The 25,965-nt window shown below is 34.0% G+C and overlaps 1 protein-coding gene across 7 annotated transcripts in view; it reads right to left on the bottom strand.

The window, feature by feature from the left end:
• The window catches only part of BCKDHB (branched chain keto acid dehydrogenase E1 subunit beta), a 406,736-nt gene that overhangs the window by 1,529 nt on the left and 379,242 nt on the right, over positions 1-25,965 (bottom strand). For 3 of the 7 annotated variants that reach the window (XM_077162317.1, XM_077162309.1, XM_077162316.1), the window contains exon 10: positions 6,791-8,477. In XM_077162317.1, the coding sequence (XP_077018432.1) occupies positions 8,337-8,477 (141 nt within the window). In that variant the 3' untranslated portion in view covers positions 6,791-8,336. Of the gene's footprint in view, positions 1-88; positions 6,575-6,790; positions 8,478-25,965 lie in introns of those variants that run through there. The other 4 variants (XM_077162313.1, XM_077162312.1, XM_077162310.1 and 1 more) reach the window with 4 other exon arrangements.

Below are 25,965 nucleotides of genomic sequence, written 5' to 3'. Positions count from 1 at the left end.
ATGGCAGCTCAGTGGCAGAATTCTCGTCTGCCATGCTGGAGACCTGGGTTTGATTCCCAGTGCCTGCCCATGCAAAAAAAAAAAAAAAAAATTGTATATAATGAGCATGTTTCCAGGTTGCTACATAATTTTCATAATCATTACTTGCAAATTCTATATTGGATCTAATCATAAGGATGTACCATTTTACTTTTTTTAAATTTTTGGTCCAATAACAGTGCTTGGACCCAGAAGGGAGGAGGGTGGTTTTAAGTACAACAATCTGTCTGAAACTTAGTTTATCCTATGAATAGCTGCAAGGCCTGTTTCAACAAAAATCCATGAGATGTCAGGGACACCTATTTGGGGATTCATGTATCTACATGGGAGATAAGGGAGTCTTCCTGGTTCTAGGGAGAAAACGGAGTGATGCCACCACCCAGAGCTTAATGAACAGCATCAATGGTAAACACATCCAGTCTCTGTGAGGCAGTTTTGAGATTAGCTTCGGGGCAATGAGATACCTTTTACAGCTGCCGGCAGAAGAACATCACTGCAAGGAGCTGAAACTGGAACCAGAGAAAACTATGGATTCCATGGTTTCACTGAAATGCCCATTTAAAAGCAACCCTCCAGCAATTCCCAAATACCATTGACGAAGCCCTTGTGGAGGCTGCCTACCATTTGGGACAGAGTTTTTAAAATATTACTTCTTACTGCTAATAGGTGCTTAATTTTTCCTCTGGCAGGAATAGCCTAGGGGACCATGAATTGTACTTCCCGTTTTTCTTTTGTTGGGTGGGAGACAGACATCCATATTCTTCTTAAAACTCTTTGGAATATTTTATATAAAAGATGAAATGAGGATGAAAATAAACTTATGTTTCCATTGAAGTAGGGAAAAAACAGAATTTACACAAAGTATTTTCAAAGAAAAACTTGCTATTAAACTGAATATAGGCATATTAAACTTCTTTGGAAAAAAAAACAGACTACCAAGGACTGTTCTTCACCTGCATGCATAAATTTAGTGATGGTTCTAAGACCCCAATACTTCAGTAAAGAACTTCACATGAATAAGCCTCTGAAGAGTAAGGTCTCTAAAAGGCCAATGTCGAGGAACTGCTCATTTTCCTGCCTTAGGGAAGGTTGCCAGCATTCAACTTCCAGGCTGAAAGTCTGAATTCACTTATTTTATGACTTATAGACTTGAGAGTAATAACGCAGCAATATCTGCGGCTAATTTGCATGTCATAGATAAGAAAAACTCTAGCACAGGGTAATAGATTAGTCTCAGAGGTGAAGCGTTTCTCCCCAAGTAAACTTTATTAAAAACACATGGACTTTCCTCTCCGATTTTATTCCAAAGCATTAGAATGACTGAATCAGGATGCTTTTGTTCGCAAGCAACAGAAACTCAACTTGAACAAAATAAAGCAAAGATACTTTAGTTTTATTGGAAGGATCCTGGGAGATTTCCTCACAGAATGATAGGAGGAATGGAACTGTTAAGGCTGCACAAGGAGGAGTGGAGGTGGTCTCTTGGGTGCCTGACTACAGAAATTGGAAACTGGCCAGGAGTGGCTCCATCCTGGATTGCAGCTTCTCTCTGTACACTGGTTTCAGTTTTTTCAGATGAAATAGGTAATGCCCCACATAGCTGGGAAGATGGCCAGAATCCATCCAGATCCATTTAAGTTTCAAAAATTCCAAAGAAGGGCTGTGATTGGCCCAAATTTGTTCACCTTTCATTCCTTGACCAGTCGTTATGGCCAAGGAGATGGTGTGTTCTATAATTGGCTGTGACTTAAGTCTGCAGATTCTACCAACCAGAAGGGGGATAATACTGATAGGACCCCAGAGGAATATTTTGAGCCAGCAAACACTCCATTTGTGACTACAAGAACAGAAAGCATTAAGAAAATAAAGAAAAGTTACCCACAATTTTATCACTCTGAAATTAACATTCTAAATGAACATTCTATTCTAGTTTGTCCATGGACATATTTTCTAATGTACAATATTGTCATAGAACTACTTTAAAAACATTTGCATTTTGAACTATCTAAAAAAAAAAGGCCTAAAAATACAGAATCAAGGCACATTTCTTAGAGACCCTTAAGTTTAGCCCAACATCCAGCATAAAGGACATGCTTTTGTTTCTGAAATTCCACAAAAAATGAAATACAGCCTCGTGGTATAGAATGCAAATGCATGTCATTTTAAATGTGCACAGCACCAAAAGACGGCTTTGCCTAAATGCTTTCCAGGTACTAGGTATTACTCAGGGCTTCCACTTACTCATTCAGCGGCATATTCGTCTTCTTTATATCAAGCTTTCTGTTCTAAGCCCTGAGGATTTGGAAGTAAACATTACGGGCCTGTGGAAACTGCCCTGTGGATCCGGTAAAATATTATGGATGGAGGAAAAAAAAAAATTACAACATGCAAGTAAGCAGATGTTCCAAAATGATCAAGAAAAAATTTTTGAAATAATTATTCTGATTCTTCACAGTCACTGAATTTTATGAAAATTTAGAATAATAAATGTTGATAGCCTAGTAGACCTTCACAAGCATCTGAGTGACTTTTAGTAAAAACACTGACAATTTTCTTAAAATAACAGAATACAATGTTCCAATAGTAAAGACCTTCACTTATAAACACCATGGATAAATTATTAGGCTTTGCTAGGTAATTTCGTCTCCCAGAAAGAAAAGATCCCCAAAGATTTGCTTAATGCAGGCATAGTCATTACATGACTATGATATTTGCAAAAATCATAATTACATTAAAAAATGTATCTCTAACCTCACATACAGAAACATGGAATAAAATGAGAGAAAAAGTTTTACTTTCATGAAAAAAATCTTTTCAACTATGCAGTTTTATTTTTCTTATGCACAACTTTCTGCTTTTAACTTTGTTTCCATTATTCGAGTTTTTTCCTCTTGCATACTTTCATTCTTGCATTTTCAGAATAAAAATATTTAATCCTACGTATTTAGCTCTGAGTAGAATTTTAGTTAAAGTGCATCAGTGATCTCATGTTCTAAATATTTTGTCAAGTGTTTTTACTTTTCCTTTCTTGATGCCACAATTACTTAACTAGGTGCTTTTTTATTTTCAAGTAGTTGGAATATTTGTTATTAATTTGGGATGTGGTCAGGAAATATGTTACCTTTTAAACATTCTTTTCTTTGGGGAATTAACTGATATTTTTCTTTTAGCCCTAGCACATGATTAATTTTTTTTTTAAACTGCTTGAGTAGACTTGCAAAATCAATATATTCTGTTTGCGGGGAAACAAATTAAAAATATATTTCTATTGACTCAAATCTATTTCTTATTTAATAAAAATATCCCATAGCCTTTTTTTCTGGTCTATTTTATCTAACAAATTGAAAGTGGGGTAATAAAGTTGTCTTCTACAACTATTTCTGTCCATAACATCTGTATTGGTAAGTTTTTACTTATAAAATAATAGGCATTTGGAACATAAAGGATTTAACTGTCATACCTTCACTGCAATATTCCTTTTGTCAATTATCTAGTAACACTTTTCCTTTGTCTTCAATTTTGTCTGGTAAGAACTTTGCCACATTTATTTCTTTTATATTCACTTTCACCTAACTTATTTTTGTCCATCTTCAAATTTTAACCTTTCTAAGTCAACTTCTTTCAGGATTCCTTGTGGTAAACAGCTTTTAATTGGGTTAGTTTCTTAACACAATTTTAGTTTTTTCTTTTTTAAACTGGAGGATTTAACCAATAATATTTATTATCATACTTGTTATGTTTGGCCTTGTTTTATCTTTTTTTTTCTTCCATGGCTGTCCCCTGCACCCCCATTTTATTTGCAGGGAGTGCTTCTTAGTTAACATTGCTTCCAAGGACCTAGTCTAGCCTGACCCATAACAAGCACTCACTGAATAAAAGTGTGGAATGAATTAATATATTGAGTATAGTATACACTATTTTGAGGAATGATTTAGAAGATACACATGCTATTTTTTAATTCTATTAGTGGTTAACTTAATTTTTCAAAGCATTGTAAAACCAAAATTAAACTTTTGAGGTTAACAGCAAAATAATAAAATTATCTATATATATATTCCCCTTTATACCCCTTTATTGGAGATAGAACTTAGCAGTTTTAAACTTCCCTTAGCCACTCTATTACAACAGTCTCTATCAATTTAATTCATGCTTATCACCATCTTTTAAAATCTTTTTTCAATATGTATGGAACAACGTTTCATGTAAAAAATATATTAAAACCAATTATTTAAATGTATATCTTTTTTTGAACTTTTTCCATGTTCACTGCCAGTCCTTTCCAGTTATGATTTCCCCATTCTTGTCCTTGTTTTATTTCTCATTGCTCTGGCAAATATCTGCGATTAGCATATTCAGGTAGGTATTGAAGTACCAGGGTTTCTAAATCCTTGTTCATATATGAATGTTTTCTCTCTTGCTTTCCTACATAGATGGCCCTAAGGGAGCTTCATTTCTCCCTAGAAAGTTTGAAATGTTGCCTTTGGGGTCATGCTCCTTACCCCTCAGTCAAGGATTTCTGCTAAAGGTACCTGTTTACCATAGATCAGTTATAGCCTCTGGTGTGCTGGAGCAGGACAAAGTTTGGGAATCACTCTTTCAGAATTTAGTGTCGTTGACATGTCTGAGACTAACATCTGTTTCAGCATGGGTAATCTGACTTTCTGTTCTGAGGTACTTGACCAGGCCTGGGTCAGGGCCATCTCTGTGGCTAGAGCTGGACAGTACTGCGATTGTCAGTCCATCCAGAACCACAAGTGATGGGGAGAGAGAGTTCTCTAAATAAATGGCAAGGCAGTTACTAGATGGGGGCAGGGGTGTCCGGCAGCCAAAATCCAGTGTCCACTACAGGCAGACTAGTGTGAAAGGGATCTCATTACACCAAATGTAGTTCTTTTAAAGATTCTGGGTAAATTTCTAATTTATGTGATTTAAGCAGAAGGGATTGAATTGAAGTGATTTTCTGGATCTTGTGCCTCTTCTTTTTCTAACGTACACAAATCTATTTACTTAGCTTGGATAATGTCTATCAGTTGTATAGAACATGGATGTTATATCATGTATTTTTTTTCCTAAAGGCATTAGATAATCTGAAACACAGAAAATTAAGCAAACTTATAAAGCTATGTTGTCAAAGAAAGCAGACTTACAGTTATGCTGAGAGTGGTGGTACTGTGGCATTTATTTAACATCTCTTGAGTGCCTATTATGTGCCATAGATTGGGTCTATTATTAACTATAAATTGTTTCTTTTGGAAGAGAATGGTAGGAATAGACTGGAAGGTTCCTGCAGGGCTAACTGGAAGGGAAAAATGCTTCCAAACTCAGGCACTTAGTTTATAAGTTATTCTTATGCTTGCTATTCATAAAAACCAGAGTTAAAGAAAGTAAAATTAAAACAGCTAAGGGAAAAATTTTTAAGTAGCAAATGAATAGATGAAACAGAGCTACAAAGATACAATTGCAATACAACTGTTAAACAAGTTCAACTAAAATCATAAATAAGATGAAACTAAAAAAAATAATTTCAACTAAAACCAGTATGTTCAGAATTCATTATAGGCCAACATGTGGTTGACAATCATATATTCCTGCTGATTGACCACATGGGCACAGAGGTCTCTGCAAACATCTTCAGTGGAGAGCAAAGGCCAAAGCCAAGGCCTATACTGAGTTTTGGCATCTTAAACACAAAATGTTCTGTACTCTAAGCCAACTGAATTCCCTAAATCTTTTCTAAACTTGTTGCTGACAAACTTCATCTTTTCCCATCCAATATTGTGCAGGGTTTTCTATTATTACTCCAAGGGCAGGGCCTTATTTTTACCCCTAACAAATTATTTGGATCATTTTAGCCTATTGCTATCCATTCTGCAACAAAGTGTATTTACTTTGCTTCCAAGTTCTCAACAATCTACAAATGTTACCTTCTATAACCTCCTCCAAATTGCTGATAAAAGAGAAACAGGACACAACTTTGAAAATGACAAGAAAATGACCATTTTCAATGTTTCTAGAGAAAGGAAGACACAATGACTTTGTTTCTCTGTTTTTGGGGAGGGGACGAGGGTGGTGTTGGTGAAGACATTTTTGCCAGGACCCCTGAGAAGAACTCTCTTGAGATCACTGGAGGTGGTTTGGATCTACCAGCACCATCCCTGAGGGCAGGATTGTAGTAGCGGCTTCTTCAGGGTTTGTTAGGCTATTCAAATGTATCTAAATACAGGGTGAGGGGCAGAAGAGGTGAAGTAAGGAATAAAGGACCCTGGCAATGTTGACAGTAAGGTGGCTTAGTCCTGACAGGGCTATTTTGTTGTTGATAATGTCATTCCTCTTTTAACTGAAAAATAATATAAAGAACATCAGATAAAGATTCACTTTGCAATATGATGGCAAAAAAATACAACTACAACAAAAACTTGAGAACTTTATAACAACAGACAAGCTTCTGCTATCCATTCCCAAATTATGAGGTGAGGTGGCAAGAATCATCCTGCCCCACCATACTTTGGAGAAGTGACTATGTCCATCAGTACACCTTTGTTAGGCAGAGGGAAGAACAAGAAAAACATGCAAGAAATTTTAGCAAGAGAAAACTATCTTATTCATAAAGAACTAAACCAAATACAAAAAAGTTTTACAATCAGCATTTCTAGAGTAAATACTTCACTTTAATTCAGACAATTAATAAGCTAATAATTTAATATTCTGCAACAAAATTATTTTTACTAATGGAAAAGAAAATGCACATAACTGAACACAATCTCACTTTCCTTTATTGAATACTAACCCACACTCAGTATTTACATATGTAATTAAACAGAATTTATAGGACCAGCATGTGAAACATTTTTAAAAGTTAATCAATTTCAATGAAAACAACAATTCATGTGTTAATACAATAACTCTATAACTTCTCAGTCAATATCCAAGATGGTTCATTTCATAAAAACTCTATTTTCTAGGAGAGATAAATCTCAGGAAATATAAAAAATTCAGAAAAAAATTTCCATATCTAGTCATAATCTTCCAATTTTTCTGTAACAGAAATCAATAACAATTATAGACATTCTGACCGCCATAAATTAAGTAGAGACTTCTCAATTGTAGGCATTCTCATCATCTTTTCATTATATTTAAATATTTCTCTTATGTTTAAGAAGAAATACATAATTCAAATTTAGAAGCAGCACTTAAATATAATTCAAAAAGTATTAAAAAGTAGCGAGGTATGTAGCCACCATCACTATCTTGACTTTGCATTATGGACGGTCCGTGGAATGGAGAGAACAGCATGTACTACACCAGTGAGGAACTCCTCTAACCACTCCTAAGTGTGATTTACTGTGGAAGCAAGTTATTTTCACAGACATTAAGTGAACCTCAGAAATAGAGCATTTATAACTATGTTCTGAGAGAATCCCAAGGATATGTAGTCTAATGACCCTAACTTACATCTGTAACAATATTCCCATGATAGAACTACCAAAAATGTGGGATTTACGTAACATAGTAGTAGATGGAGGGCATTTTTTTCTCCATTGCATTATTTTATAGGCATAACTCTCTGGTTTTATGTAATATAACTTAACCATACATACACAGAGTACAAGGATTATAGTATTTCTCTTAAAAAGTATAGGCTGTGTTATCATAAAGAGTCTATTCTCCATTTTCCTTGCAAGATCATGGTTTTTTCAAAACGTATTATGATAATTTTTTGGACAACCTAGATATTAAAATGTAAATCCTATCTATGCATTTTGAACCATTTCAAAAATGCCAACAACAAAATAAGTCAGTGTCAGTGATAGTAACTTCTATATTAAATCTGAAAAACTAACATAATTTTAATGGTATTTATCTTTGCTAGAACAACAAAGCTGAAGGGACAGATGAGGATGACTTAGATATGTAATGAATAAAATACCATTTTTTATTCACTATTTTAAAAACATTCACTTGCCAAAAAAGATTCTGGAAATGGTGTTGAATTTTGTTTAAGATTTTTAAGCAAAAAATCTCCCTTATACATAATCAACAGATTTCTGCTCAGCAAAACTATTTTTTTCAGATAATATTAAGGCAAATTTCAGAAAGCTATGACTCATCATATACACTAAATCACTGGAGTCCAAATTAACAGTGCTTGACGGGCCATTTTTGAATAACAGAATATTTTCCTATTTATAAACTGTTTAAACAGCTGACAAAAATATGCAGAAACAAGGGTAAAAACTGGAACACTGGCGTAACACATGATAGCTTTCTCTAAAGGCAGGGCACACCTACCTATGTAGTCAATAATTGATCATTTTTCGAAGGGCATCATAGCACTTCCATTTGTCTGGAATATAGAATGGCTCAAAAATATGAGGAAATGGGGTATCATACCCACATACTCTTGATATAGGAGCCTCTAGGTTCAAGAAACATTCTTCCTGCAAAGAATAATACAGATGGTTAACTTCAAGAATTTTCAGAGAAATGAAACATTTCTACTTAAAATAACTCACTCAAAACACAACCATGTTCAAGGACATTAAAAATATTAAATATATTGGAAAATGAAAAAAAGCAGGTAACAAATAACACTTTGGGCATGATCCCAACTTTACTTAAAATGTTTTTATAAATGCATATGCATGTTATTGCTACATACAAATCTGCTGTTGTAAGCCAAATAGGGATTATACAAACAAGCTGTTCTATATATTTAAGTATACAATGTAATAAAATCACAATAAAATGTTTACAGACTTGAAATTTGAGAAAATTTATATATTCTTGCATTCTACAAATTTTATACAATAAATAGGTATTATTTTCATAACAAATAATTGTAATTATGCTCTAGCCAGACTGAACTTCTATCTTATTTGTCTGTGTGCTGGTCTCTCTCAGCCAGGCTTTTGGAGATGCTATTGGTTCCCTGCCAATTCCATCCCAAATACACTTCTCTTTGCCTGACTAATGTATACTCTTCTCTCATGTATCACCTTAGGAGTCACCTCTCCTTACTTGTGAACACTTCCCCAACCCCACACCAGAGCTGAGAGGAGTGAATCTGCCCTGAGCTCCCTTGCACTCTGAACCTATCACAATTCACTGTAGTTACTCAATTATCTTTCTAGAGAAATGGTGACTCCTTGAGGCTAGACCTTGCTCAAAAATGTAAAATCCCAACCCCTGCAGAATCTGGAAAGATAAAGGACATTATCTTTAGAAAAAATGCCTTTCAAGTGACAAATTCAAATTTGAAAATAAAATTTGTAGAAAGATTAAAAAATTCTAAAAAACAAAACAAGGAAAATAATATTAATCTTATCATTCACATGTATTAACTGAAATAAAATCTTTGCTTTTTTATTCATAATTTGTATTTTGCTTTGAGAATTTGAGGAGGCCCAAATTTTCTTATGTATTTTATTACTAACTGTATTTATAAATTTTCATTTAAGAAGAAATTTTTACATGAAGGAATTCTGTGAATTCATATTCAATCTCCACCCTTTGCTGTACTATAAATATAAATGTGTATCTTCTGTGCAGTGACAAGTATATTGGAGGAGAGAAACGCACAGGAAGAAAAAAAAATTAGCTCCAAAGAGAACCAACTGAACGTTTACAGACATTCCCTGCCCCACCATGTCCTCTGTGACTTGCAGTATCAAACACCAAATAAGTATCAGTTTATCCTAGCAACAGGAAATCCTCATTAACTTTAGAACCTTTAATATATACTGTTTACAAAGTCACCTAAGAGATTCCACTACTAAGCTTGAAAGAGATGACAAACTGGGTGGATTGTTTCTTGATTGCAAGAAGTAATTTTAAAAGGCTTTAAACTGTCAATTTGAGACTAACTCAGTTTTATTACTTTAGTTGACACAGGCTGTATTCCATCTTCCCTGACTACTGCACTTTTTATAAACAAACTAGCCATGGACACCACAAAATTTAGAAAATCAAGGGCAGAATATTTTACGACATCCCTTTGATTTTACACCTGTTATCAAATATCATTCTGAACTAGTAACCTGGAACGTGATCTACCACAAAATGTTCTGTCAGTGTTTTTTTAAAATCACTTCTTTTAGCATAATGGCTAACATCATCAAATTAAAAATTTTTTTTTCAAATAACAATGTTCCTAATTCCTACAGAATGTGAGAATCATTCTTTCTAGGAATTCATTGATATTTTCCTGGGCATAGAAAAAAGGTCCAGGAAGTCACAATTGGAACTGTAAACAGTGGCTACCCTTTGAGGATGGGAATAGCAAGGAGGTGAGAGAAGACTGTATTTCGTACTTTATATGTACTGTTTCCTATGAGACAGTATTACATTTATAATTAAATGACAATAAAATTAATGAAAAGAATCAAGAATTATTTTCTTGTTTTAATAAAGTTCCTACTTTATGCAACATTGATTTGTGGTTTTACATGTACAGTTTTCTTAATTTGGGAACAATTTACCATAAATTATGTGGTGTTGAGTATAAGTATATAAAATATATTATAAAATTTATGGAAAATAATTCAAGAATGCATAACAGAAGGCTATGAGTGAGGTATTCAATTTTACAAGAACATATCCCAATCAACTACAACAGTTTGAAATTCTAATGGTTTGTTAACTAAAGTGTATCAAAAAGGCTTAAGTTATTTCTTCCAAGAACTTATGTTAAACTTCTTTAAAGCAGTTGGAAATAAGTTGTTTGGGTGAAGAAGCTGAACTGGTCCACAAACAAACGAATTACACGTGAGCATAAATCAGGGCCTCCTTGTTCAGCTTCAGTGTTGTTTTTGTTTTTGTTTTTTTTCATATAGAAACTGTGTACACCCAGACATTTAGAAAAAGGAATTTATCAGAGTAATCTTCCACGAAGTGTCTTTCTTTATAAGAAACCACATCATGATGCCATAAACTGTAGTAACCATGTGCCCTGAATTTTCAAGACAATCCAGATTACGATCTGTTTTATTGTCCACGTAAATACACTCACTTTAAACAATGTTTGATATTTTTTCTCAGAAATAGTAATCCACATAAAATTAGGAATTAAATAATTATCTAAATCACAAGGTTATTGTGAAGATTATATTTATTGTATAGTACATGGGCTAGAGGTGCGAAGTGTCTGTTTCTGAACTTTTCTAGAGAGCTGTGTACGTGAATTGGCCCACTCCGCATGGAACAATGACAGTTATAACTGTGAGGTTCCAAAGCATATCAGAGTGTAACATGTAACCAGGGGAAACAGAAGAGAACCCAGACAGATGCCAAGAGAGTTTTTTCTCCAGCTATTCATGACCCAAAGCTTCACCCAGGATGCAGTGAGATGGACTAAAAGTTAAGTCCAAAACAATCATGTAGCAAAGCAAACCTGAATTTAATTTGTTGTAGTACAGACATTCACATAAATAATCAGATGGTTAAAGAAAAATATATAATCCTTTCAAAGGACCCTTGTGTGAAATTCCTGTATGTGGTATTTGTATTCATTTCTAAATATGCCTTTTGACAACTATTAGAATTTTGCTTCTAAAATACATTAATAATAAGAGTAGTATAATGTGTCAGAAGTGGTGCAAAATGAGTTACATTTTATCTTATTTTTAAAAATGTAGGAGATAGCTATCATAACCCATTTCACAGATGAAGAAACCAAGATGAAATATCTTGTCAAATAATGACATATACAGTCAGGTAAAAGTTTCAAAGCTGAATTCAAAGCCAAGGCTTTTACAGTCATTCTTCTAAAAATTTTGAGGGACTACTATTTAGGATAACAATAACAAAAAACAGAAATGGGAATAAAATAGAATAATAAAATGGAAGGCAGACTGGGATTAAGGTTTTATAACAGAGCCTCTGAGAAGCATAATGGGTTAAGTCTGGTCTTAAAATTTTTTGACACATATATTAAGAAGGTGGAGGCTAAGACATGTGAAAAAGTTAAAGACACACTTATGCAGGGAGGTAATATACAGAGCAATGAACAGATGGTTCTGGGTATTAGGAACCTGCTTAGCTATCCTAAATGATTTAAATAAACATAATTCAAATTGTTTATATATTAGCCATCTGGGTTGTTAGGCATCTTATAACCAGAGAAGGAAGCAGACAATATTAAATAATTTCAAATCAGAAAAATCGTAAGTAGATACTGGTAAAATAAATTATCTTTATTTTCCTATTTTCTATAAGAAAATAAAACAAAGTTTTAAGTATTGTGCTGAAATTGGGAAGGACAGAGATCCAGTAAATTTTCTAACATGTAAGCGAAGGTGAGTGAAAATAGAATAGGATCCATTATTATTGTAATAGATACAAAATATTATAGTTTTTTTAATTAAGTGTACTGTATTTACTGCTATGCATTGATGAATGTAATATATATTATATTTTATGTGTATATGTCTGCATACACACATATATAAACATATATATATATATATATATATATAAACATATATTAGGGCTTTCACGAGATCACTCAAGATCTTTCAGTACTTAACCCCATTTCCCTCTAAAGTTTTAAGCACATCAGCCATAAATTTTTCTGTCATGGTGTCACAGAAGTTATATCACTGAAATCACTGTCTCAGTCATTCCACACTGTGGCTTCAGTCACCCTCAATAAATCTTTTTGTTGTTTTTATGGCAAGGCAGCATAATATAATTGATACAACATGGAATCTGGAATTTTATTTGAAGGGAGTTTTTGTTCTACCATGATTTAACCTCTCCGAGACTCTGTTAACTTAACTGCCTTAAAAGAGACGTATTAAAAAAGCTTTTTCATTGTATTATTCTATTGTTTAGTAGTGCTAGATTGTGAGATCGCAGATGAAAAGCATTAGATTTCATATGTGGTAATGATCAATAGTCGCTTGACTTTTTTCCTTTCATGATTTTCCAGGTCAGGGAAACCCCTTATAATAAAGGTGAGGCATTTGAAATGATAGACCAAAACATCAGAGAAGACAAGATTTTGATATGTGGAACAAACTTAAGAAGTACCACCCCTCCTAGCATGGTGCCTTAAAAGCTACTACTTGTTGAACACTTTCATCCTTACAAAATGTAAGGCAATACCAAAAATTATTTTAAGTGCTGTATGAGGAAGGAGAGCAAAGAGACCACTGCATGTGATGAGGCAGCCAGGCTTTGCTTAGGCCTTAAGGAAAAGCAGAGTCCAGTGCTGCCCCCTGGCGGGAAGCAGAAAGTCTGGATGCTAATGGCAAATACCTGGGGCTAGAGTTACAGATTGAGTGCTGCTCCACAGGGAAGTCAAAAGCTTGAGAAATGGGTTATAAAAAAAGAAACCCCCAAACAAAATAACACATTTTCCAAGCAGTGCTACCTCTCTATGTGGTCTGCCAGTCAGCTTCAAGAAGGTCTATGAGCAAAAGAACTCAAAATATAGCTGAATGCAATCAAGACACATACATTTCAAAAGACAGAATCAAGAACAAAGGTCATAAAATATCATTTGATATATATTTAGAGGAAACAATTTGCTTAATTTTGTATTTTTTTTTTAACTCAAGGCCATTCTAGGCTCAGCTTTCTTTCTAAAAATAATTTTAGAATAACTTTTACTCTGTTCTTCTAATGACAGAAAGTTGGATACACCATCCTGAGTTGAAAGCTGTGAAGAAAAATTTTAAGTGAGATAAAATTGTACGTCTTTTATATGTGTTCCTTTTTCTTTTATATGTGTTTCTTTTTTAAAAAAATTTTTTCTTAAAATAATTTTAAATGAGATAAAATTGTAGGTCTTTTATATGTGTTCCTTTTTCTTGTAGTTAATATTTACCTTCATTTTCCTGAATAACTACTCAACTAACGTTTCTGAATATTTCACTGATAATCAGAAAAGAATAACACTGCAACGAGAAACACATCCTAAGTTGAAATGAGCACAGATTGCTTATAGAACCATCTGATTATCAGGAATTTACATACCTCCTTGGAACTCTGAGGAATATTCACTCCACCACTTAATTTCAAAGTAATAACTCAGAAAATTGATTTTTAAATTACTTTGCAAACAAAAAGGTATAGGTTATATCACATAATCATTATTATAGCACCACTATACATTTAAACTATAAGAATATATTTTGTTTCCAAAATTTATAATTTTGTTTCCAAATTATAAATGTAATGAGCACCAAACAAGACATATGGGACATTAAGCTTTTCTTTAGGAAAAAAACATTAAGAAATAGCTTAAAGTAAAAAAAAATAAAAAACAAACAAACAAAAAAACTGAAAGCATTTAGTTTTAAACTAATCCCAATATCATTTAGTCTCTATTAATTATTGAATTAACTCCAAACAACAGATATTTTGCTTCCAAATGCAATTAGTTGTCCAGAAGTCATAACTGGTAGTGTAAGAGTTACCTTTTTTTTTTTTTAAAGAGTTACCTTTTAAAATGTAATATAAGAAAAACTAAACTAATATACCAAAAATGATGTATATTTGATAGCTCTAAATTTTACACACTTTGAGACTGATATTAGTCCCGATTATATAAGGTTAGACATCACCCAGCAGTGGGCTATACTTTCAAAACATTATCATAGAATATTTGTTTTAAATTTGTCATGAAAACCTTCCTACAGCCAAAGCATAAATTTTAGCAGATGAGAAAAAATTATTCTGGTGTTTTAAATCACACTTTCTCAGCTAAAGGAGCCTACCTGTGAAGGCACTATGCCAACAACTCCAAATTAACTTCATTACTAAATTAAAGAAATACAATTTTACTAATGTAAAATAAAATGTTAATTTGCATTTATGCTAATGCTTTAAACATTATATTTTTAAAACAGAACATATGTATGTTGCGTATGTAACCTGGATCTGAACAATTCTTCAGAAAGCAAGTCCCTAACCTGCTTCCAAACTATCAGGAGCTCCCCTAAATGTTAGAGCTATGTTAATCTTAATTTTCTAATATCATGCATATGAGATGCACTCAACATTTGCTGATATATGGTCTCTCACTTTCAATATACAATTGAACCAATATAACTAAATAAAATAGCATTTAGATAATATGGTTTTATCTGGCTTTGTAGAACACCTAAAACAATATAGTCAAGCCCAACTATTTCAGCAAAACTTCCATATAAAATCATAATATTGAATAAATTAAAATCTGAGATCGCTATTAACTTCACTGGGACTTGTTCAAGGTCTGCTGACTTAAAAAAAAAATTCCATTTCTTCCTCTTTAATGCAAATTACTGGCAATTTGGTATAACTTTTTGTTTTCTAAGATTTGCTTCAGCTACTTAAAGAAAGGAACTGAATCCTAAATTAAAATTTTTTAAATGGTAGTTTATTTTCTGAAGTTAAAAAGAAATGTTAATTCTGATCTGAATGGGTTTCTCTAGATACAGTCTAGCTACCTAAAGCAAAATTGGTGAATGCTATTAAAATATGCATAGAATTGATACATGGTACAAATTCAATAGCTGGGTCAGAAATAAAAATATGTTAAAATTTTCATATAAATCAATACATTTGATGGGTAGAAACAGTAGAGCAAATTTTAAATTAAAATCAATATTTTCTGTATTAATTTTGAGATTATTAGAGCATTTATGTAATGCAGATTTTCCTTTAATCTAGTTTTTAAAAGTTTGCTATTTTAGACCGGAATGGGAGCAAGCAAGTGAAAAACTCATTTTTATAATTTATAATCTTATCTAAACTGACTTTAAAAAAATATATACTGATCTATTATGGATCAGGAACTACACTACATGTCTCATAAATATTAACTCATTTCAATCTTCATAAAAACTAAATTAGCAATTTAAAAGGTATAAACTAGCATCCCATCCAAACCACCTTGGTTTTACAGATAAAACCTATAAAACTTTGGTTTTGCTTTCAAATTTTTTCGCAGTTATAGTTCAGAAGCTGGGGCTATGACTAGAAGCCACCTCACCATTTTCATCTGAAGAGCACTGTGAGAAACCCTGACTAAAAAATTTCTTCATTAAGGGTTTCGGCAACACATTCTGTTTATTTACTACAATCAGCCTCCAGAAAGTTAGAAGCTTTAAAAGTTCAAAGTCTAAAATTTAAATTCTTCTGACATATATTATGTGTATATTTTGATATTTAAAATGTACTTGTGGCTACAATGCTTTTCTGAAAACATTGTATATTCAATGAAGGGGAGAAAACAGCAGTGCTCTCAAATTTCCACAGACGCTGAAGCATCTCAAATTTTATAGCTCTAAATTCTTCCCTATAGAAGAAAGCAGCAGCAAAGTTTCAAAGTGGAGTTTCCCTAGGATGGGGATACATAATGATAAACGTAGAAGTCTTGCAGCACTGGGTCATCTCATGAACAAATCGCGCTCTGCAAGGTAGGATTTCTGATTTGCTCGGCAACAGTAAATTTAAAATATTTCTTTAAAGGGACTTTGATGATCCTACAGCGCATTCAATTCTCCTGCTTGTTTTTTTTCCACCCCCCACAAAATTCTTCGTAAAGCAGTCTATCATCACCAAATGGTGCTCAGAAGGCAGAAATGGATCCTGGCTAAAGCAACCTATTATTCCTTTCTCTCATGACCTGAAGAACATATTATTTTAGAACGGAGGGTATTGAAACAGCACTATAAAACAACGAGGATCTGTGGCTGCCCCACTTTTGTACAAGGTGTCTTAAGTTTCAACACTAATTACAACCTGAAAATACTAGAATAGACTGATTTTCCTCTCCCTGGCAAACAACTTTCTAACAAGTCCGAGAAGCTGGGGGGAAAAATGATGGTTAAATATTTGCTATTTTACAAACTATACTCTTGCTACAATAGAAGTTTTTTTCTAAAACTCAAACTGCTTTCTCCTTCTGCTTAAATATATTTAATTTCTACCTTTTAGTTTATGTTTAAAAGAATGCTAAAACAACTTGCTAAACGTAAAAAAAAAAAAAGGGGGGAATGATTATTTTATTTATATAATGCCAAAAGAGATGTATCAATGTTTTCACTGAAATAAACATATATTAATTATCATATTATTAATTATATATTTATATAAATAAATAAATATATATATATATATAAATTAATCTTGGGTGCCATGGTAACACAGCCTTTGAGGCTTGATTTGCTGAATGAATAAATCAGACCAAGTTATTTTTCAGCAATTTAATTCTGTTTACTAGATCACTGCAATTTTATTACAAAGTGCAGCAGAAATAAATGTTTAAGGCTATCAACAATTAGGGAGATGAAGTAAAAAGAATCGTTGATTGGACTCCAGTAGCAAATTATTCGTACTCTCAAAGTTTAATAATTGAACAAATTAAGAAAACAAACAAGTTTCTGGCAGGAATACCTGAAGAAATGGTGTAAATATCCTCGGATGCCTTTTGCTAACTTGATGAGTTTAACCTACTAACACAAATCTACCAATTGTAATTATTGTCAGTATACAGATAAAATAAATTACCGAAAACAAAGCATTTTTCCTCTTTGCTGGATTTACCTATCTGTGTTTCTACATTTAAATTTGGTTAATACTTCTTTCAAAGCTTTTCAGGCTGAATGCCTATGCGTTTGCATACACACATTTTCATGTTAGAATTTCAAGAATCAGGACATACTTCAGAATTAGACAGAAAATACATGTCTCTGTTTTTTACTACCATAATTAGTAAATTGCATGCTGATAAGATATGCTCTATTCAGCACGTATTCTGACAAAGTTCATATTGCATGCTCAATGAGGACACATTTCTAGTAAGCATGGTAAAACCATAAATAAATATACTAGTGAAAGGGTAGTTAGTGAGTGGGATTTGGTTTTGGATACTTTTATATTAATGGTAAAAATATAATATAAAATTAGAAATGCCCAGAGGAACTGTTTATTAATATGTTTTTATGAACTAAATTTCATAAAATTTCATGAAATTTAGTTCATAAAAACATATTCAGATAAAAGGGTAATATTTTCATATTTTATTTAAATGGACCAGGAACATTTAATTAATATTCATCTACTTATTAAAGTTGAATTAAATAAATTCTATCATTTTCCTCAATTAAAAATCAGAAGCTGAAATATATTGTACTGATTTTCCCCATAGAGATTATGGGAGTTTACATATTTGTCATATGCCACAGATGATACACATAAACACACATGCACACGCACACATAATCCACACATGCTAGCGAACGTCCAGAGAAACAGTATGGAGGTCCAAAAAATAAGAAAAAAATCAATTTGTCAATATATATATGTCTTCCCCCCAAAAGGAATATGTACATGTGTAGAGAGAACAAAATACCTAGGCATTCACTTGGTAAAGTGTTCTTATTTAATAATAATAAATATAATTATTAATAGTTTCATTTAATCCTTTCCAACAGCTCTTTTTTTTTTAGAAAAACCTTTGGCAGTTCAGTGCTTTTGTCTCTTCTTTTCTTTTGGTCTTTATCGATGGAATAATTGTCTCGAATTAAAGTTATAGAAGGCTAAACTTGGATTTAAATGTTTTGTTTCTTTAGATACTGGCTGGGAAGAAGATATGCAAATAAAGGAAAGGGCAGATGGTAAAGTGAGCAGAATTTCCTTCCAGCTAATTAAGGACAGCTTACTATAGTGTAAGACATTAGCTGCCACTTGGGTTCTGAGGCTGATTTTGAATTTTTAGGAAAAATTGGATATTCAATGTATGGTTGTCTGTAAATTTAAAGTTTTCTCTACTGTAAGAGTAAAAACAATCATTGAAGCATTTCATCAGGAAATTAAATTTGCTTCCTTTCATTTATTTCTATATCTATGATAGAATCTAGATTGACTTAATAACTAAAATAACTAATTCAATCGGAATGCAATAACTTTTGGATAGATTAGAAAAATATTTTAAATAAACATAGGTTACAAATTTTATACTAGCCTTAACTCAAACTGGAATATGAAATTTAATCCTCTCCTCCTAGTAAATATTTTATAGTTATTCTCCACACTTCACTCACTTTTTAGAACTCTACTACTATAGAACAAAATATCTGGAGTATTTAAAGAAATGTTTTTTGAGAATATAATTACTTTTTGCAGTTAAAGCAACAGACAACAGAGTTAAGTCACTGCAATTAAATTAATTTTAAATGAAAATGTAAATACAAGTGCAGTATGGGGACTATACTTCAGATTTCAATTAGTGGTTACTGGCATAGTCCCCACAGCTGGCACTGGAATGTTAAAGAACTATAGCCTGTCATTATAGGCATAAAGTAAGTTGCTATCAAGTGGACTTTGCTGGGTGCAAATGAACCCTTCCCTATGCATGGAAGCAGACAGGTCTCAGTTGTCTGGAACAAGCATTTCAGTCATCTCTATGCAAGTACAATTCTTAAAAGCTTGATTAAAAATCATACACATATATAACACATCTAAGTTTACAATACACTAATATTTTGTCATTTTTTTCACTTCCTAGTCCCCCAAATGAGCAAGCTTACATTTCCCATTAACAAATCACCAACCCACAAGGATTTTCCTTAGGTTTCTTCCAATGCTAATTATGTAGCAAATCTAGTTAAGTCCATATGACTCATTTCAGCAATAGGTACTTCAGTTACTTCAGACCTGCCAAAAGGGATCTAAAGTGTCTATTCTTCCTCCAAAACAATCATGCTGCTTGCCAAACTGATAACCATTAAACACAGCTGCAGAGCAAATGTGTAGTCTTGCTCTTATGAATACAGTGTTCACACATCAATCTGTGCTGTGAGAAACTGCAGATTCAGAACTACCGCCTGCAGGTTTATGTTTACTGTTATAGGAGTTTTATATATAGGTCTTTGCATCTCCCAGTATGGCTTAAGCAGATTTCTATATGTCATGAGAGTTTCCTCCACCTAAGATTGTACATTAAAAATCTGAAAATCCTAAATATTGATACAAACCTTTGATCAGCTTCACGTTAAATTTGTTTTTACACTCTCATGAAAGAGAGTAAAAGTTATTTTATGCATTTGAGAACATATATATGGAAAAATTATCATGCAATATACTTAATCACTTTCCTAAAAAAAATCATATATACTATATTAATTACAAATACTTTTCTTTTAATTGTAGTAGATAAGTGTGTAAAACAAACCTATGGACAAATCAGAACTACAAAAAATAACAATTTTTATTTGAGTTACTCAAATAATTCCCTTTTAAGGAAATTCCTTTCAGAAGGGCTCTCCAAACCGGATGCTTAAGACTATGACAGCATTCCACCAGAGGCTGTTAGATCACTATGGCAACCCTTCCCCTATCCATAGGCAACAGCTCTGAACATTAATATTCTGGGAAAAAAGTTTCCTTCTCTGTGGCGATAACAATATGACCTCGTTTTAAGACTGAAATACACTGCTTTTTGTGCAGAACAAACAATAACTTTGCTGACTGAATTATTTCACTAGAATTCAGCTTTGTAATACATAAATAGTGAAATGTGACATTTTACTACAATTTCAAAACAAAGTAAACAGTGACGTGAATGATCTAAGGATGTTACACCATGAATGAGTTATTCGTGTAGGTCCAGGTGGACCAAGAAAAATGGGTCTTCAGAGAGCAAATTACATATTAAAAACAAAACTGACAGTGAAAAAACAATGTATGCCTCCAGGCAACTTTTGAAGTTTCTTCAAAGAAGCACAGGCTTCAATACTTGTATTTTTTATCTGTGGTTGTTCATAGATAGCTAAACATGTGCATGGTTTATTACTGTGCATGGTGATAAATAAATTGGCATTTTCAAGATAAAGAACATCTTCTTCCTAATTAGGGAGGTATTTGCAGCTTTGTCTTCACTGGCTCAATTGTCAATAGCTAAATTCGAAAGCTGTGTCTCATTTTAGGCATGTAAAACTAACATCACAAATGCTCATTTACACAGCCCATTGTACTCGAGGACTGCCCAGGTACAATGCCCAACACAGAGTAGGTATCAGTAAATATTAGCTGAATGCAGGAATGATGTAAAGGCTACCCAGGCAATTCAATTTTTTATTATATTATGTTTTTACCCTGAGGCACTAATGAGCTTAGTCACACACACACACAACATCATAAAGACAGGAAGTAATAGTATGGAAATTTTTACTCCTTAGCAATTACTGAACACCCTCCTAACCATCCTCCACATGCCACACTGTTGCCATTGTAATCATGTCCCTCCACAAAGCCTATTCTTTATTTACCCCTATCCCCTTCCACCCCAATACAGTCATGTACATGTCCTATTTCATTCCAAACCTTATTATTTTATAATACTGCCTTTACACAAGTCTCTTTCTTCTAGAACACTCTCTCATTTTCTTACCTCCTACTGACTTTTTCAAGTAGCCACCTTTAAAACTCAGCTCAAATGCCCTTCTCCAGGAAGGCGTCAGGACCTTGGAACTGATTTCTTTTTAAAAAAATTCATTCATTTATTCAATCATTCATCAATCAAATATTTGAGTGCCCACTATGCCTCTATCCTCATAGAATTTTATGTTCTAGAGGGGAAACATATTTTAGGAAGTGCTAGGAAGGAAACAAAGAGGGGTCTGTGGCAAAAAAAATACAGGGAAATCTAAATTATATAGTATGCTCAGGGAAGGTCTTTCTAATAGGGTGCCATTTGAAAATGAGAATGAATCAGCTCTGCAAAGAACCTGAGAGGAGCATTCCTGCAGAGAACACAATAAGTGCGAAGATAAAGAGGCAGAAAAGAACCTGGTGTGATGCTAAGATGGACAGAAGGCCTTAGAAGTGTAACACCTGGAGGATGGGAAAGTGCATATATGTAAGGAAGGACAAACCTGTATGGGAATGAAGAAGGGAAAGATTGCCAAGGGACCAGGAAAACCGAACTAGGAAGAAACTGATAGATATTTGTGAATTTTTAAACATTGATATTTTACTACAGAGTTTACAGAGGAGTAGCTAGAGAGCTTCAAAAATTCTCCAGGTAAACAAACTCTCAGGGCTCATTTGTAAGGTATCAGAAATACATTAAAGATTAATAGAGTTTGATAATCTGAGTGAGACATAAAACAATACAGTGATGAGAACGTAAGTCAAATACATCAGCAATATGAGATCACTTTTGTTTTAAAATACTTGTGGGGAGACTCATCATTTTATTCAGTAAAAAACTTTTTAAGGATCAACACTGATATGCCCACTTCTGAAGAAGTTAAAAAGATAAAAATTTTAGAATTAAAAGCATTTCATTATAGTTTATGGCTGACTAGAATATTTTCTTGACTGTTATTCAAATATCATTCCCCTGCTAATAATTTGATATATTTATTACTATATCCAACACTTTAATGACAATACCACTTTTCCATTTATTCACACTGCTGGTTTCCTCTCCCTATTTCTTATCTCTGTATCTCTCTCAGCAGTTTTATGATTATTTATTTAAAGAGAAAGGCTCAAAATTGAGTAACCTAGCAACATGCACAAAGATCATATTTTTATAAATGTTCTCTATTGTTTCTTTGGCAAGGAGTAGGAAGCCACCATTGATAAAAGCAGATTTTTACATGCTTTATTTAGGGGCAGTAAAAAGCCCTTCCTTCTCATTCACATCCTCTCTTGTCATCAGTAAGTGAGGTAGATTATAATACAGCAAATTCTGAACTAGTAGCATCATTTTTGCTACCTAGCAACCTGGGATGATTGTTATGTAGTATAAAAATGAAGGCAAAAAACAAGTAGAAAGTTGGATGTGTATTCAATTATACAAAGTTCAGAAGATATATTTGTTTTTCACGAGCACGTATGTAAATTCTGTTTACAAATATTCTGATTAATTGAAAATCTTATTATTTGGTCTCTAGGTAATGCATTAATTTCTAAGTAAGTTTGGGTAAATTTCAATTAGCTATTTTTTCACATTGTGAAAAAAATAAACAATGACCAAACTTTTCAACTTCTTTCAGTTTAGGGCTACTTCTGTACCAGGAAGCAAAAGGCTTGAGTCCTTGTCTTGAATCTGTTATCAACTAGGTATGTGATAACAGTGCGGCTCTAACTTTTCCACTCAACCATCCATACTGCCTGTACACATTTATCAAATCATAAAAAATGAAATAAAACTCCAGTTGTTGAAAGAGAAAATGCCATTCTTGAATTCCTTTAGAACTCACCCTATCATACAATGGTTGGCACAGAGTCAATAATTAGAGGTTTACAGTTTTTATTTATCTTCATGTCTTCTCTCAGTCTGGCAGAAAACAAGGGCTCAAGAGTCAGTTCTTAGCCCTTCAATACTAATAAAAGAAGTCAACATAATCTGAACAAAAAGAACTTCAGCCCTAAATTCTTGAGAAAGCAAAAAGTTGACCATTTTGATACTGGTAGTGTTCCACTAAATGGTAAAAACTGAAAATAAAATATGATCACTACAGAATTAACAGAGCTTTAAAAAAAAAAATTAAAGTGCACCGGCTGACTTCCTGGAAGATGGCGGCTTAGTAAGATGCGCGGATCTTAGTTTCTTCTCCAGGACACCTACTAGGGGAGTAGAAACGATACAGAAAGCGCCCAAAGCCACAACAGAGATAAAAAAGACAGCGTACCCCATCCTGGAACGGCTGGCTGGCTGAGAGAAGCAGCTCGGGTGAGATCACCGAGGCGCGCGGGCCTTACCGGGCGGGGTGGCAAGCGGCCGGAGTTACTCCCTTCCCCCTTCCCGGGCCGGCTGGGAGAATTGGAGAGGCGGTCCCCTGAAACAAAGGCGGCTGGCGCCCACACCACGCGCAGCCCCCGGACCAACTGAGAGAATTGGATCGGAAACCCCCAGGCCGCAGAGAACGGTGACGGGTGGGGGAGGCCCCTTCCAAACCCGTGACTCCCGGGGAACGTGCACTCTCCCGGGCGGGCTGCTGCCGCTGGCGCCCTCCCGCCACGCTTGTTGCCCAGGGCCGACTAGGAAATTCAGACGGGCTCTTTCCCTGGCTGCGGCGACCAGCAACCCTCCCTGCGTTCGGACCCCGGCCGGTTCAAGCCGCTTCGGCTAGCGAACCCCCAGGACGGCGAGAGTTTTCCAAAGTTTAAGGTCCCACAGCACCTTTTACTGGTGGGACCCGCAGACAAACGTGTGCCACGAGCGCCACCTACTGGGCAGGATAAGAAAAACAGAACCCAGAGATTTCACAGAAAAATATTACAACCTTGCTGGGTCCAACACCAAGAGAAATCTGAATAAATGCCCAGACGCCAGCAGCAGAAGATAACTGTCCACGCTCAAAAGATTGAGAATAAGGCTCAGTCAAAGGAACAAACCAATAGCTCAAATGAGACACAAGAGCTGAGACAACTAATGCTGAATATACGAACAGAAATGGAAAACCTCTTCAAAAATGAAATCGATAAATTGAGGGAGGACATGAAGAGGACATGGGCTGAACATAAAGAAGAAATAGAAAAACTGAAAAAACAAATCGCAGAACTTATGGAAGTGAAGGATAAAGTAGCAAACATAGAAAAAATAATGGATAGCTACAATGATAGATTTAAAGAGACAGAAGATAGAATTACTGATTTGGAGGATGGAACATCTGAATTCCAAAAAGAAACAGAAACTATAGGGAAAAGAATGGAAAAATTTGAACAGGGTATCAGGGAACTCAAGGACAATATGAACCGCACAAATATACGTGTTGTGGGTGTCCCAGAAGGAGAAGAGAAGGGAAAAGGAGGAGAAAAACTAATGGAAGAAATTATCACTGAAAATTTCCCAACTCTTATTAAAGACCTAAAATTACAGATCCAAGAAGTGCAGCGCACCCCAAAGAGATTAGACCCAAATAGGCGTTCTCCAAGACACTTACTAGTTAGAATGTCAGAGGTCAAAGAGAAAGAGAAGATCTTGAAAGCAGCAAGAGAAAAACAATCCATTACATACAAGGGAAACCCAATAAGACTTTGTGTAGATTTCTCAGCAGAAACCATGGAAGCTAGAAGACAGTGGGATGATATATTTAAAATACTAAAAGAGAAAAACTGCCAACCAAGACTCCTATATCCAGCAAAATTGTCCTTCAAAAATGAGGGAGAAATTAAAACATTCTCAGACAAAAAGTCACTGAAAGAATTTGTGACCAAGAGACCAGCTCTGCAAGAAATACTAAAGGGAGCACTAGAGTCAGATACAAAAAGACAGAAGAGAGAGATATGGAAAAGAGTGTAGAAAGAAGGAAAATCAGATATGATATATATAATACAAAAGGCAAAATGTTAGAGGAAAATATTATCCAAACAGTAATAACACTAAATGTCAATGGACTGAATTCCCCAATCAAAAGACATAGATTGGCAGAATGGATTAATAAACAGGATCCTTCTATATGCTGTCTACAGGAAACACATCTTAGACCCAAAGATAAACATAGGTTGAAAGTGAAAGGTTGGGAAAAGATATTTCATGCAAATAACAACCAGAAAAGAGCAGGAGTGGCTATACTAATATCCAACAAATTAGACTTCAAATGTAAAACAGTTAAAAGAGACAAAGAAGGACACTATATACTAATAAAAGGAACAATTAAACAAGAAGACATAACAATCATAAATATTTACGCACCGAATCAGAATGCCCCAAAATACGTGAGGAATATACTGCAAACATTGAAAAGGGAAATAGACTCATATACCATAATAGTTGGAGACTTCAACTCACCACTCTCATCAAGGGACAGAACATCTAGACAGAGGATCAACAAAGAAATAGAGAATCTGAATATTACTATAAATGAACTAGACTTAATAGACATTTATAGGACATTACATCCCACAACAGCAGGATACACCTTTTTCTCAAGTGCTCATGGATCATTCTCAAAGATAGACCATATGCTGGGTCACAAA

This window comes from Tamandua tetradactyla, chromosome 5 (genome assembly GCF_023851605.1).
Source record: "Tamandua tetradactyla isolate mTamTet1 chromosome 5, mTamTet1.pri, whole genome shotgun sequence".
NCBI classification, from domain to species: domain Eukaryota; kingdom Metazoa; phylum Chordata; class Mammalia; order Pilosa; family Myrmecophagidae; genus Tamandua; species Tamandua tetradactyla.
Note: the sequence above shows the minus strand (reverse complement) of the source record. Positions and strands in the feature narration are given on the sequence as shown.